Below are 12,139 nucleotides of genomic sequence, written 5' to 3' on the forward strand. Positions count from 1 at the left end.
TTTAAAGTTTTATTTTTCGCGGTAGATCCTCAGGTATTTAACGAACGCGAGCGCCGGCTTTGATCTCGCCGCCTTTGAGACCCGATTGAGCGCAGCACTCTGTGTGCATACGAAAAACGGTCTACTTCTCGAGAATTTCTACGTTTTTCATGAAAGAAAGCATTTTCTTTTCAACTTTGAAAGTTTAGGCCTTGTTCGGTTTAGCGTATTTGGGATTATTGAAACTTTCTCGTCGCTTTCAATCTAATTGTGAAAGCCACTTTGTAAAGATCAATAGAAATGTTTAATTGGCAAAGGATCCGTTAAGTAAGTTTTTTTTTACCATCGAGTTGTGTGAGGTCTTAATTATTGTCTGTAATATTAAATACTTAGATTAGAACTTAAGTTTATGTTTGTGACTATGTAGCAAGTCTTAGAGTCGACTACTATATTTTTTTTGGTTTTCATAAACATTTCAACGGGAGTCTAATTCAGATTTAAGAATTTGTTATGGTTTTGATATGACCTTGAAGATCGCTCATGAGACGTACCTACTTCAATCACCAAGACGATCGTCAAGGTCACATCAAAACGAGTTCAAGATCTGCGGGGTTTTCCGTCATTACTTCGCTTTGTAATTCATTATTTGCAAAAAGAAAATTGCGACCATTCCATCGTTGGAGAAATGAAATTATTCAGCGGTTGGTATTTGCCACTCCACGAGTTAAAATGAAGGTCCAATTTAATTTATGAATGGTTTGTTTTTAGAATGTTTTAATATCATTGCTGACATTAAGTACATTACATTAAGGTACTGGTAGAATAACAGCGATGTTGGTTGCCGCATCACAATGCTGAGCCAGCGCCTTCTCTGTGCTACAAAACATGACTTCATAATAAGTTTTTAGTAAGTAATTTAGTTTTTTTTTTAATTTATTTATCATAAAGTACACAACAATTTTCTAACAATTATAATCCTCGCCAAACTGCGATTGCTTTTTCTGTTTGTTTTTTGCATATATTCCTATCTTGTACCTACTTTTCTTTTTTGTTATCATCTGATGCCAATGCCATGTATGTTGTGAGTATAAATAAAGATTTTATCTATCTATCTACATGATTTGATTTATTACTATTAGCTGCTAAGCTGGTGCTAACCTTTGCATACACACTTCTATACAGGGACACCCCAGGTACCCTTCTAAGAAGGGTTTTCTCTGCAGCTGACTGTACCTACTAAAATATAGTTTTGGCCGGAACCAAACCTTCGGCCGAAACATGATTTTGATGCCGAAATTTCAGTCGGATACTACCAAAAATTACAAACTTGTATGTTACGATGCGATGCGGCTGAAAGTATCGGCAGTTTTTTTGGCCGAAACCGAAGCTTCGGCTGAATGACAAAACCGGAACCGGACCTCAGTAGGACACTCATTTATCATTCAATTTAAAAGCTGGGCTCTTGTCGGTGGAGCGTAATGGAATTGTCTCCACCTTGGTTGGAGCCACCATCCGAAGCCAGCCCTTTAGTGTCCTGGTACATGCTCCTTTACTTGGCTTATATAACTTTTTCTTGGTCTTCCCCTCCCTCTCCTTCCATTTATTTTCCCTTCAACGATATTTCTGATGAAGTGGTCGTGTCGGAACAGGTGGCAGATAATTTTTGCTCTTCTATTTCCGACACTAATAATAAAATAGATAATCTGCAGCCTAATTTAATCTCTTTTTTTGGATAGTCCACTCATATAAAGATAAAGATTTAAGTATATTAAACTAGTTTATAGGAGGTTACATTACAAGTAGGCATATTCTTCTTCTTCTTTCAATTTAAGAGCTAGGCTCTTGTCGGTGCAGCGTGATGAAGTTGTCTCCACCTTGGTCGGTCCAAAGCCAGCCCCTTAGTGTCCTGGTACGACACGGCCCCTACATGCTCCTTTACTTGGCTCATATAACTCTTCCTTGGTCTTCCCCTCCCTCTCTTTCCATTTATTTTCCCTTCTATGATGTTTCTGATGAAGTGGTCGTGTCGTAGCAGGTGGCCTATCATTCTTCCTCTTCTATTACAATGAACGTAAAATAAAGCTACACCGGCTCTATCGCACCACACCTCTGCCTCGAGAAGATTTCATCCCCCCTCAATTATATAGCATTTTATAGCTTACTTTGCCAACCATTTTATCGTCAAAGGGGAATAAATTACTACAAGAAAATGAATTGAAATCGTATCCTAAGCAATTACAGACCGTAATACGATTATCCGATCCAACTACCGTCTCAAGAGCTCGGCCGCTCAAAGGTGCCTAATAAGGCCGTCTACGTCTTTCCATTAAATAAATAAAGCATTATCCCTCCGGGCTTGAGTATACAGAGGAGGCGATCATTCACTGGAGAGTGGTGGCTGCGTTGGCGTTTTCTGGATAATTGTTGGTAAAATTCAATCATCTTCTTAAAGTGATCATTAGCGCCACTTTCACCATCCCACTAACCAGTTAATCGGTTAAACCGTTAACCCAGTGTCAAATTGTACTGGTAACCATGGTAACTCCAGGTTTGACCGGTTAACCCTGAGTTAGTGGGATGGTGCAAGTGGTGCTTAGAAAAATAGTGATTCCTTTACTTTAGTTTATTTAATTCTCCATTCGGAATGGCCGTTGGTAGGACAACCTTGCATCCTCAGTAATTAATCATAATAAGATAATAACGGACTATGTAAAATCTTTATCAATTTTGTAATTACTAGGTGTTTATTCTTTGCAAACGTTCTTTTTTAGGGTTCCGTACCCAAAGGGTAAAAACGGGACCCTATTACTAAGACTCCGCTGTCCGTCTGTCTGTCACCAGGCTGTATGTCATGAACCGTGATAGCTAGACAGTTGAAATTTTCACAGATGATGTATTTATGTTGCTATGACAACAAATACTAAAAACGAAATAAAATAAATATTTAAGTGAGGCTCCGATACAACAAAAGTGATTTTTTTGCCGTTTTTGCGTAATGGTACGGAACCCTTCGCGCGCGAATCTGACTCGCCGGTTTTTTTGCCCATTAGTTAGATCGGTGTTAACTGAAATTTTTTAGATGCCTGAAAAACGACCTTAAAACAACAGGCAATATTAAACAACGGATTTCACTTCGACGCTGTGCCTTCTTGTCAAAAGTTATTTACTCTATTCCTCTTTTATTCGAACAGCCCTCATATCATCTTTGTGTCCCCAGAATCCAATCTATGTAAAGTATTTACGAGTGACATTAATGTATTTGACGTGCCAATATTTCACCGCTATATCCCGGTAAAAGCCACATCATGAAGTGCCGTAAGGCACTAGTGATTGAAAATATTACGTATTTCTTCACGTGACACGAAGCGATGCCCTATGAGTACTTATTGAGCAGAATAAATTACCGTTACCATTATTTTATTGAAGAGGGAGCGGGCGTAAAGCCAGGATATTAGAAGGAAACCAAAGATATGGCACGCCGCGTGAAACTTGAGCTGAAAGATATTATGCGTATAGTCTAGTTTCCGTAGGGTTTTTTTTCACAGTAATTTACCCTTGATAAAACGTGTAAAAATTCAATGTAAGAACTGTAATTTTACGTTATGCCGCTCTTAACAGTTTGAAATATTATTTTCTTTTAAACTTTTAAAAATATGCTCTCAATACGGGCATAATAATATAATACCAGGGAGTATTTTACAGGTAACGAGCTATTTACCGTGGCACATCTTCTGATAAGTTGGTAGTTGGAGGGTCGAATGGAGATTAAGTGAAACGAAACATTACCGAAGATGTGTTATATTCTCGGTATCCAAGTATAGAGAGAGCAAGTAAATCTAAACATAACATATTTATAGGCTATTATTGCTTACTTGCTATTTATACAATTACGTGCGTCGCATATTTATGTTGCAGACAGTAACGTATAGTTACTGTTAATATGTTAACTTAGGCATATAGTACACCTCCCTGGAAAGTTACTCTTCACCCCCACAAAGGAAGAAAAAAAAATGTGACACACGCAGTTGCAATTACATTTTTTTTTCCTAATTATAATTGAATATAATAATTACTAGTTATTACTTAGTTTCAAAATACATCTTAGTGTTATTTTTATGAGTTATATAAACCTGTTTATTTTTTAATATCTTAACATTTGGTGGCATATCTTCTATGACCTTGTAAGGTCCATTATAAATAGAGTCTAATTTATCGCCTACTTGGTTTTTTAAAAGTATTAAGTCTCCTGGTTTATATTGTACAGAATTCATTTTCTTATCATACATTAATTTTCTATTGACTTTACTAGACATTAAATGTGACGTCCTACGGGTAAAGGTACCTTATGGCGGTTGGCGGTTACGCTATTATTAACGCCGCTCCAATATTATTGCGGCGCTATGCGACGTAAGCGCCAGCCGCCGTAAGGTACCTTTTACCGTGGAACGTCACAAATTATTTCTAGCTTCTGACTGAGCTCTTTGTAACCTATACTTAAATTCGTTAGGATAACTATCATAATTATAGAGAGGGTCGACAGAAGAAATTAAATTATTCGGTAAACGACAGTTTTTGCCGAAAACTAATTCGAATGGCGTATATTGCGTCTCGGTATGTACGGTGGTATTATACGAAAAACACCAATAGCTTAACCAGGTACTCCAGTCTGTGCGGTTATTACTACATTGTATCCTAAGGTAAGCTCCTAGGTTCTTGTGCGTGTTCTCGAGTGCTCCTATAGTTTCGTGGTGATAAGCAGTCGAGTGTAGCTTATTTATACCTAATAATCTACAAATATCGCTAAAAACACTGGACATAAATTCGGTACCTTGATCCGTTATAATGTCGCTTGGTACGCCATATCTTAAAATAAAATTATTTACAAATGCTTTACTTACAGACTCAGTGTCTTTCCTCTCTAAAGGATATGCTTCGACGAACTTACTCAGTTCACACTGAATTGTTAATACGTACTTATAGTTATAATTATCTATTTCTAAAGGTCCTAGAATGTCTAAAGAAACTCTTTCGAAGGATGAACTTGGCGTTGTAGTTATCACCATTGGCTCCTTAGTGTATTTATTAGTGTGTTTGTTGTGTTGACAATGTGCACATTTCTTTACGTATTCGTATACATCGTGGCTCATTCTTGGCCAGAAGTAATGACGTTTAATATTATTGAGCATTCTATTAACCCCCGCGTGGCCACTGGTGGGCAATAGATGGAAATCGTTTAAAATAACTCTTATTTCCTCTTTATCGTATACTTTCGTGACACCTTTCGTTACTAGGATCCTAGGAATATCACATTTGTAGCTAGCTAAAAATTCATTTATTTCTTGCGCATTTTGTTTATTTTTTATTATTATAACTTCATTTATGCGTTGCTTCTTGCAAAATTCTTCTAATTCCCTCGCTAACACGCCTACGGTAGATAACGATCGGGATGTTAGATATATGCATGATTCGCTTGAGCTGAGTACGTACACTCAAAATTTCCTTTACTACTCATTATTTTATTTTGACATGTCTTACTTAATTTGTAATCGGAACTTAATATGAGTTCAATACAATTTTTTGGTGCTTTGATGATTTCCACAACTCTAGGTTGATCAAGCCTATCGTTTGCGGGTACATCTGTCGCTAAGTCACCTTGATCGCAAGTTTGTTGCGCGCGCAGTTTCCGTGTTTGAGCTCTGGTCATGACTGATACAACGTGTGTTCTAATATTTTTTAAATCTTCACTATTCATCGGTAAACGACTCAATGCGTCTGCAGCTGCATTGTTTCGCCCCGGAATGTACTCAATATCAAAATTGAATTCTTCTAAATACAACCTAAATTTGGTTAATCTACTCGAGGGATCAGTCATTCCAAAAAGATAAATCAATGGTTTATGGTCGGTGACAATTTTAAACCTTTTCCCAAAGAGATAGGGTCTAAAATGTCTTGTCGACCAAACTATGGCAAGTAATTCCAAATCTATGATTGGGTATCGCGTCTCGGCTGGCTTAAGATTTCGACTTGCGTACGCGACTACTTTTCCGTTGGAATTTGATAGTACTGCACCTAATCCTATTTTTGATGCATCTGTATGTAACGTAAAAATGTTATTTTCTGAAAAATCTGGATAGTCTAAAACTTGTGGACTCGTAAGAATATTTTTTAATTTAAAAAATGCTGCTTCACACTCTGTAGACCAGTTAAAAACTGCGTTTTTCTTGGAAAGCTGGTTTAAAGGATAAGCTATGTTCGCGAAATTTGGAATAAACCGTCTATAGTAATTGGCAAATGCTACGAATCTTTTGACCTCGTCTGTATTCGTTGGTCTTGGGTATTTGGTTAATGCATCTACTTTCGCTGGGTCGGGCTCTACTCCCTTTGAAGTTATTTTGTGCCCTAAATACATTATCTCTTTACGTAAAAATTCGCATTTTAATGGATTTAGTTTAAGATTCGCGCTCCTCAAACGTTCTAAAACTTGAGTGAGGTTATGGTTATGTGACGTTATGGATTTACCTATGACAATGCAATCGTCTAAGTATATGAAACATTGTTTGTAATTTAATCCGGACATGGCTATGGTCATAAGTCTTGAGAAAACACTACCGCTTGTTCGGAGTCCCATGGGACATCTCTTCATTGAATACATCTTATCGGTAGTAAACGCGGTGTATTTCCGGGATTCCTTGTCTAAAGCTAGTTGGTAATAACCTTGGGAAAGATCGAGCTTTGAAAAATATATGCTACCTGCTAGGGAATCTAATTAAATAAATTAATTAATTAAATTTCTGTTATGTTGGGCAATGGAAATTTATATTATTTAGTTGCCTGTAGTCGACAACCAATCTCCATTTCTTTTCTCCTAACTTATCACTCTTTTTAGGAACAAGCAAAACTGGGCTGGACCACTCGGAAGTAGTCTCTTCTATTATGTCGTTATCTAGCATATCTTGGATCTGCGTTTGAAGTTCTTTGCGTAAGGCATGTGGTATCCTGTAAGGTTTTACGTATACTGGGCTTGCATTTTCTTTTAAGTTAATTTTGTGCTCCAGCAAGTTTGTTGTGGTAAGCTTGTCGCCTGGCAGATGAAAAACATCTGCGTATTTTGCACAAATTTGTTCTATACTTAATTGTTCCTCTTTGTTTAAATAAGTGTGTAAATTTAAAAGATCTAATAAGGTTTTTACTCTATTGACGCTAATTTTCCCTGTGTCAAAATTGCAAATATCAAAATTACATAATCGGTTTACCTTCAACTTTGATAAATCTAAAGTAACTGGCTTATCAGTCGTATTCAATATCCGTACGGGTATTTGACCTTTGTCTGGTCTTGAAATGACACCTGCTACAAAAACGCCTGCTTGCATTTCCTGGGCTAGTACTACACAATCGTCTACTAATTGTGACGTAATGTGAGTCATAACTTCGCATCGCGGAGGTATATTATGGACATACGTATTATTTAAATGTACTTGCATAGGTATCAAAACGGACTGACCTCGGTCCTCTAAACTTGCATTGCGTTTATAACTTATGTCTGCATGGTAACGTTTGAAAAATTCTTCCCCTAAAATTGCTTGGGCTGCGCATTGCATATTCTTAAAAACATGAAACTTTTCTTCGCAAATGAAACCGTTAAAGTCTAAGTCTAAGTATATATATCCTTCTGAAGTTAAATCTCCGCATACTCCCTTAATAGTAATGCTATGTCCTTGTATTTGTCTGAAAAGATCGGGTTTGTTTTGTAAATATTCGTATCTAATAGCACACAGGCCTGCTCCGCTGTCGGCCAAGAGTTTTAATTTATATGTTTTACCTATACTACAAGTTACTGTGCTATAATTATCTTTATTATAACTAAATATTGCGCTGTTCATATTAGTCACGAAAAAACTGCCTGTTAGGTTTTACATTATCGTGTGACGGTTGCATGTGCTGCGCACGCGTATTCGGGCGAGTGGGCGCGCGCGTAGGTCGGTGGACTGTAGCTGCACGGTCAGCGAAATTGTCCGGTCGTTTAACTCTATATGTCGAGACGTGTTGCGAAATACCTGTGTTACGGTTATTATTGGAATAATACCGTGTCCCGAATGTATTTTTATTTCCTGTGTTAAAATCTCTGCCCTTATTCCTATTGTAACGCGCAGAGTGGGCATTCCGGTTCCCGTAATTATTACGAGAATGTCCCCGTCCATAATGTAGGACCTGATCCTGTTGTGGTGATGAGCTGTTCTCGTCAATGGCCGTCCTGATTGCTTCGGGCAATGACGTAAATTGCCTAGATGATATTATTGTGCTTAATTTTGGGTCTGCTAGACCGTCTGCAAACCGTTTAATGGCTGATTTCTCGTTCAGCGGACGAAGTATATCGTACCTGCTATCGTTACCGTCGGCCTGAGATATGGTCAGGTTGACGAAAAGATCCTCGATCTCGGCTCCGAATGCCTCTATAGTTCTCCTACCTTGCCTAGCTCTGTATAGTTGAGCCTGAATCGATTCGGACGATTTTTTAGGTAGTAAAAATGTGCGCATATCCGTGACAAGTAATTCTACGCTACTATATGACGTCTTTAATCTGAGCTTAGCGCTAGATGAAAGTCTTGTTTTTAGGACGAAGTCTATTAAAACCTGTTGAGTTTCGCTATTAATAATGGAACTGTACATTAGGATACCGTCTATTAATTGTTTAGTGGTATCCTCCTGCCCCGTCATGACGGGCAACAAGGCGATGGCCGTCTTGACATCAAAACTGGGCTTAGCCATTTTTCCGTCTGTTTGAGATTCTATATCAAAATAATTTAATGCTATCTTTATCCTACTGTAAGTGTCGGCAATATCGTTTATATGCTTATTAGCTAACTCTAATTCTGAAATTTTATATTTTTCCGTTTGCTTCTGTAACTGAGACACAATATCCGCCGCACGATTATATAATTCGTTTGATTCGTCTAGTTTCTTTCTACCTATTTCTTTCCGTCGCCTCTCTGGACCTAACTTTACAATATTTTCTCTTAATTTATTTAACCTTTCACGAATGGACACTAACTCAGATAGCATAATAAATTTGCGGCTACGGTTAATAACATACAACGGCTAAAATTAGGATACCTAACATTTCCTATATATCGCGACGAAACAATTAAAACGTAATGATAAAATTATATCTAACTTACATTAGTAGCGGGCAATGTACCCCCGTAAGTAGGTTATGTCGACGCTGCATTCCGCGCTGGCTGGGCGGTCGCGTGACGCTGCTGGCGAGCTGGCACCTCCATGTGGCACTCGTTGACGCTGCATGTGGCTGCCTCTGCTCCGACGATGATGACGGGCCGGGCTAACCCTGGACTCCCTCGAGCATGGGCCGGGATAACCCTAGACACCTCTTGATATAGGCCGGGATAACCCTGGACACCTCTTGAATTGCGAGCCGGGATAACCCTGGACAACGCTCTTCTTTCTTCTTTCTTCGTTTTTTCTTAATTTGAGTTTTGTTTCTTGGTCATCTTTTTCTTTCTTCTCTTTCGTTTTCAAAATGTGTGGGAGGGTTCTGTTTAATAGGAAGCTTCTTTCTTGAAAATGCGCAGGAAGTTTCTTTCTTGAAAAATAGGTTCTTTAACTTGAATTCTTCATTAGGGTGATCTTCTTGCCTTGACTTCTATCTTCATTTTCCTATGCGATGCGCTGTGGTGGACTTCGTTTTCCTGGTCCTCTTCTGGTATGGGTCGCCATCTGATAAGTTGGTAGTTGGAGGGTCGAATGGAGATTAAGTGAAACGAGACATTACCGAAGATGTGTTATATTCTCGGTATCCAAGTATAGAGAGAGCAAGTAAATCTAAACATAACATATTTATAGGCTATTATTACTTACTTGCTATTTATACAATTACGTGCGTCGCATATTTATGTTGCAGACAGTAACGTATAGTTACTGTTAATATGTTAACTTAGGCATATAGTACAATCTCGTGGAGAGCTGCATTCTATAGCCGCGCGGTTTATTTGAAATGTTTCTTTTTGACTACACCTCAATGGCCCGTGAGGAAATGAGAACCCGGCTCGCGGCTGAAAGACTCGCTTGTTACCGAACTATTAAGACATCAATGTCATGTTAACGAAAAAAGTGTAATTACCTTGGCTCCTCTCGTCACTCCTCGCTTAGTAGCTGTTTGATAAACGATCTGAATTAATTTCTTGCAAAAACCGTGACGAACACCAAGAAGGAGCGGAAATATCATCATCTCTATTCTTGTTATTAATACTGGTAATTTCGGAAATAAGATAGGCGGCCGCAAAATAAGGAAGATGTAATAAGATTATTGTAATAGGTATTTATAATATCTACACCCCATTTGTGTCAGAATATTAGGTTACTAATTAATAGTTTAAGGTTACATTTTTGAATTACATTTTGAACAGAGAATTTATGACAGTATCTTTTTTAGTGCTAGGTGACACTCTATTTCCAATGACAGCAGCACTACCATTCATTTTACTATGGAAATTGACAATAACACCGACGCGTTCATATTAGTAGTGTAGCTGCGGTCAGAAATAGAATGTTACCCTTAGTAGATATACAACGTTCATTGCCGCATTACTGCCATAATTATGACGTCCAATCCGTCATTTTATCTAGCAAATTGACAGATACAGCGGCGGTTTTAACGCCGCAACATTAATGTCGCACGCAACAGTAATGCAGCAACAGTTGACATCCGAATATCACCTTAAGAGCCCATCAACGTGCACACTAGCGCCACTGCTAAATAATCGTGAACGTGATTATTTAAATGTAATGACAGGTATTTAAAATAGGGGGCCGCTACGTAATGTATTTTGTATTTTAATGCCTTTTGAATATATCAAACTAGTTTTTATGTTGCTGGATTCGTCGATCTATGAACTCAAAACAAAAACGGCCGTTTTAACTTTGGACGCATTATCACGATTATTTAGCAGTGGCGCTAGTGTGCACGTTGATGGGCTTTTAATGGGAACCGCGGTATTTAGGCCGCCGCACTGTGGAACGAAATTCGGCTCTCAATGACATAGAAACCCAAGTTGTTATTTTTATGACATATTCTGTAAGGAATTGCGAGGATATTACCGTATTTGTTGCGGTTCTTGAGATATTTAGATTTTTTGTTCCGGCTCCATACATTTTTTTTGAAAAAAATCATAACTCTACTATTTTCAACTCAAATCACCTGAAACTTATAACTTAGCATAAACATACTGGGCGAAACCCATTTCAATCAAAAAAATCTTAATATGTTGACTTTGGTTTTTGTGTTTTTTCCATAAAATCAATTTAGGCCAAGCAATAAGAAGTTATAGAGGGAAATGCTAGGAACACAATTTTTGACTTCGTAACTTTGTTTGGAGTAGTTAGGAGGTAAACATATCAAAAGTCCCCGCCCTTAGCCCTGGTGCTGGGGGGGAGGGAGGGGTTTGAAGGTCCCGTTTTTCGGTTTTTTACTTATATCTCAGAAACTATGCGTCTTAGAGACATGATGTTTTCTACAAAATTAAAGCTTATTAAATTTGCTACAAGTTTTACTCATCAAGTTTTTCGATATCTTGTACTAGCTGTGCCCGCGGCTCCGCCCGCGTGGAATTCGGTCTGTGTCAGTAAGCGGCTAATTTCTAATCCTAATTTCTCTCCCTCTCCCCTGGAGGCGGAACTTGAAGTAGGTAAAGTTGACAGATGGATATGCTAGAGGACTGTAGTCCAGATAAAATATTTTACAAATAGGTACCACTAAATAAAACTACACTCCAAAGTCAATAGTTTTTTCGCCCTTATTCAAATTTTACACGTGATTTAAACGACAGAGTAGGTAGTAGGTGTATATCGGACGATACAGTAAGCCGTAAGGTATACGCGCGCGAGCGAAAGCGAAGCGGCCTGCCTGTGGCTAGACCGCCACTCACCGTGGTCTTCTTCAGACTCCTGAGGAAGACACGTGCCCCTTGTAACCTTTGCGTTGCGAGACTTTCGGGAATGATTCGATTGTTTTCGGGAATGCATGGTAATGCGTATAAAATGCGAGTCCCAAATCACTTGACTCCGCAGACGACCAGTGCCGGATTAAGATATTTTGATGCCCTAAGCATTTCTAGACCATGGTGCCCCCTCTCCCTAGGGTCATCAA

The 12,139-nt window shown here is 38.4% G+C and overlaps 1 protein-coding gene across 1 annotated transcript; it reads right to left on the reverse strand.

Annotated features, from left to right (window-relative positions):
- Positions 1 to 785: 785 nt before the first annotated feature.
- On the reverse strand, positions 786 to 8,745 carry LOC134791553 (uncharacterized). The gene is made up of 3 exons (XM_063762601.1): positions 8,034 to 8,745; positions 6,811 to 7,060; positions 786 to 855 (listed from the first exon to the last, which is right to left on the reverse strand). The coding sequence occupies exons 1-3, from the start codon at positions 8,743 to 8,745 to the stop codon at positions 786 to 788; spliced, it is 1,032 nt and encodes a 343-aa protein (XP_063618671.1).
- Positions 8,746 to 12,139: the final 3,394 nt, after the last annotated feature.

Source organism: Cydia splendana, chromosome 6 (assembly GCF_910591565.1).
Source record: "Cydia splendana chromosome 6, ilCydSple1.2, whole genome shotgun sequence".
NCBI classification, from domain to species: Eukaryota; Metazoa; Arthropoda; class Insecta; order Lepidoptera; family Tortricidae; genus Cydia; species Cydia splendana.

Bases quoted from the DNA above. Each gene is read 5' to 3' on its own strand.
- LOC134791553 (XM_063762601.1), bottom strand. From the start codon at position 8,745: ATGGCTAAGCCCAGTTTTGATGTCAAGACGGCCATCGCCTTGTTGCCC. The intron at 7,061-8,033 runs GTATTTCGCAAC...TTCATCTGCCAG, and splicing joins CAATAATAACCGTAACACAG to GCGACAAGCTTACCACAACA. The intron at 856-6,810 runs GCAACTAAATAA...CATGTTTTGTAG, and splicing joins AGATTGGTTGTCGACTACAG to CACAGAGAAGGCGCTGGCTC.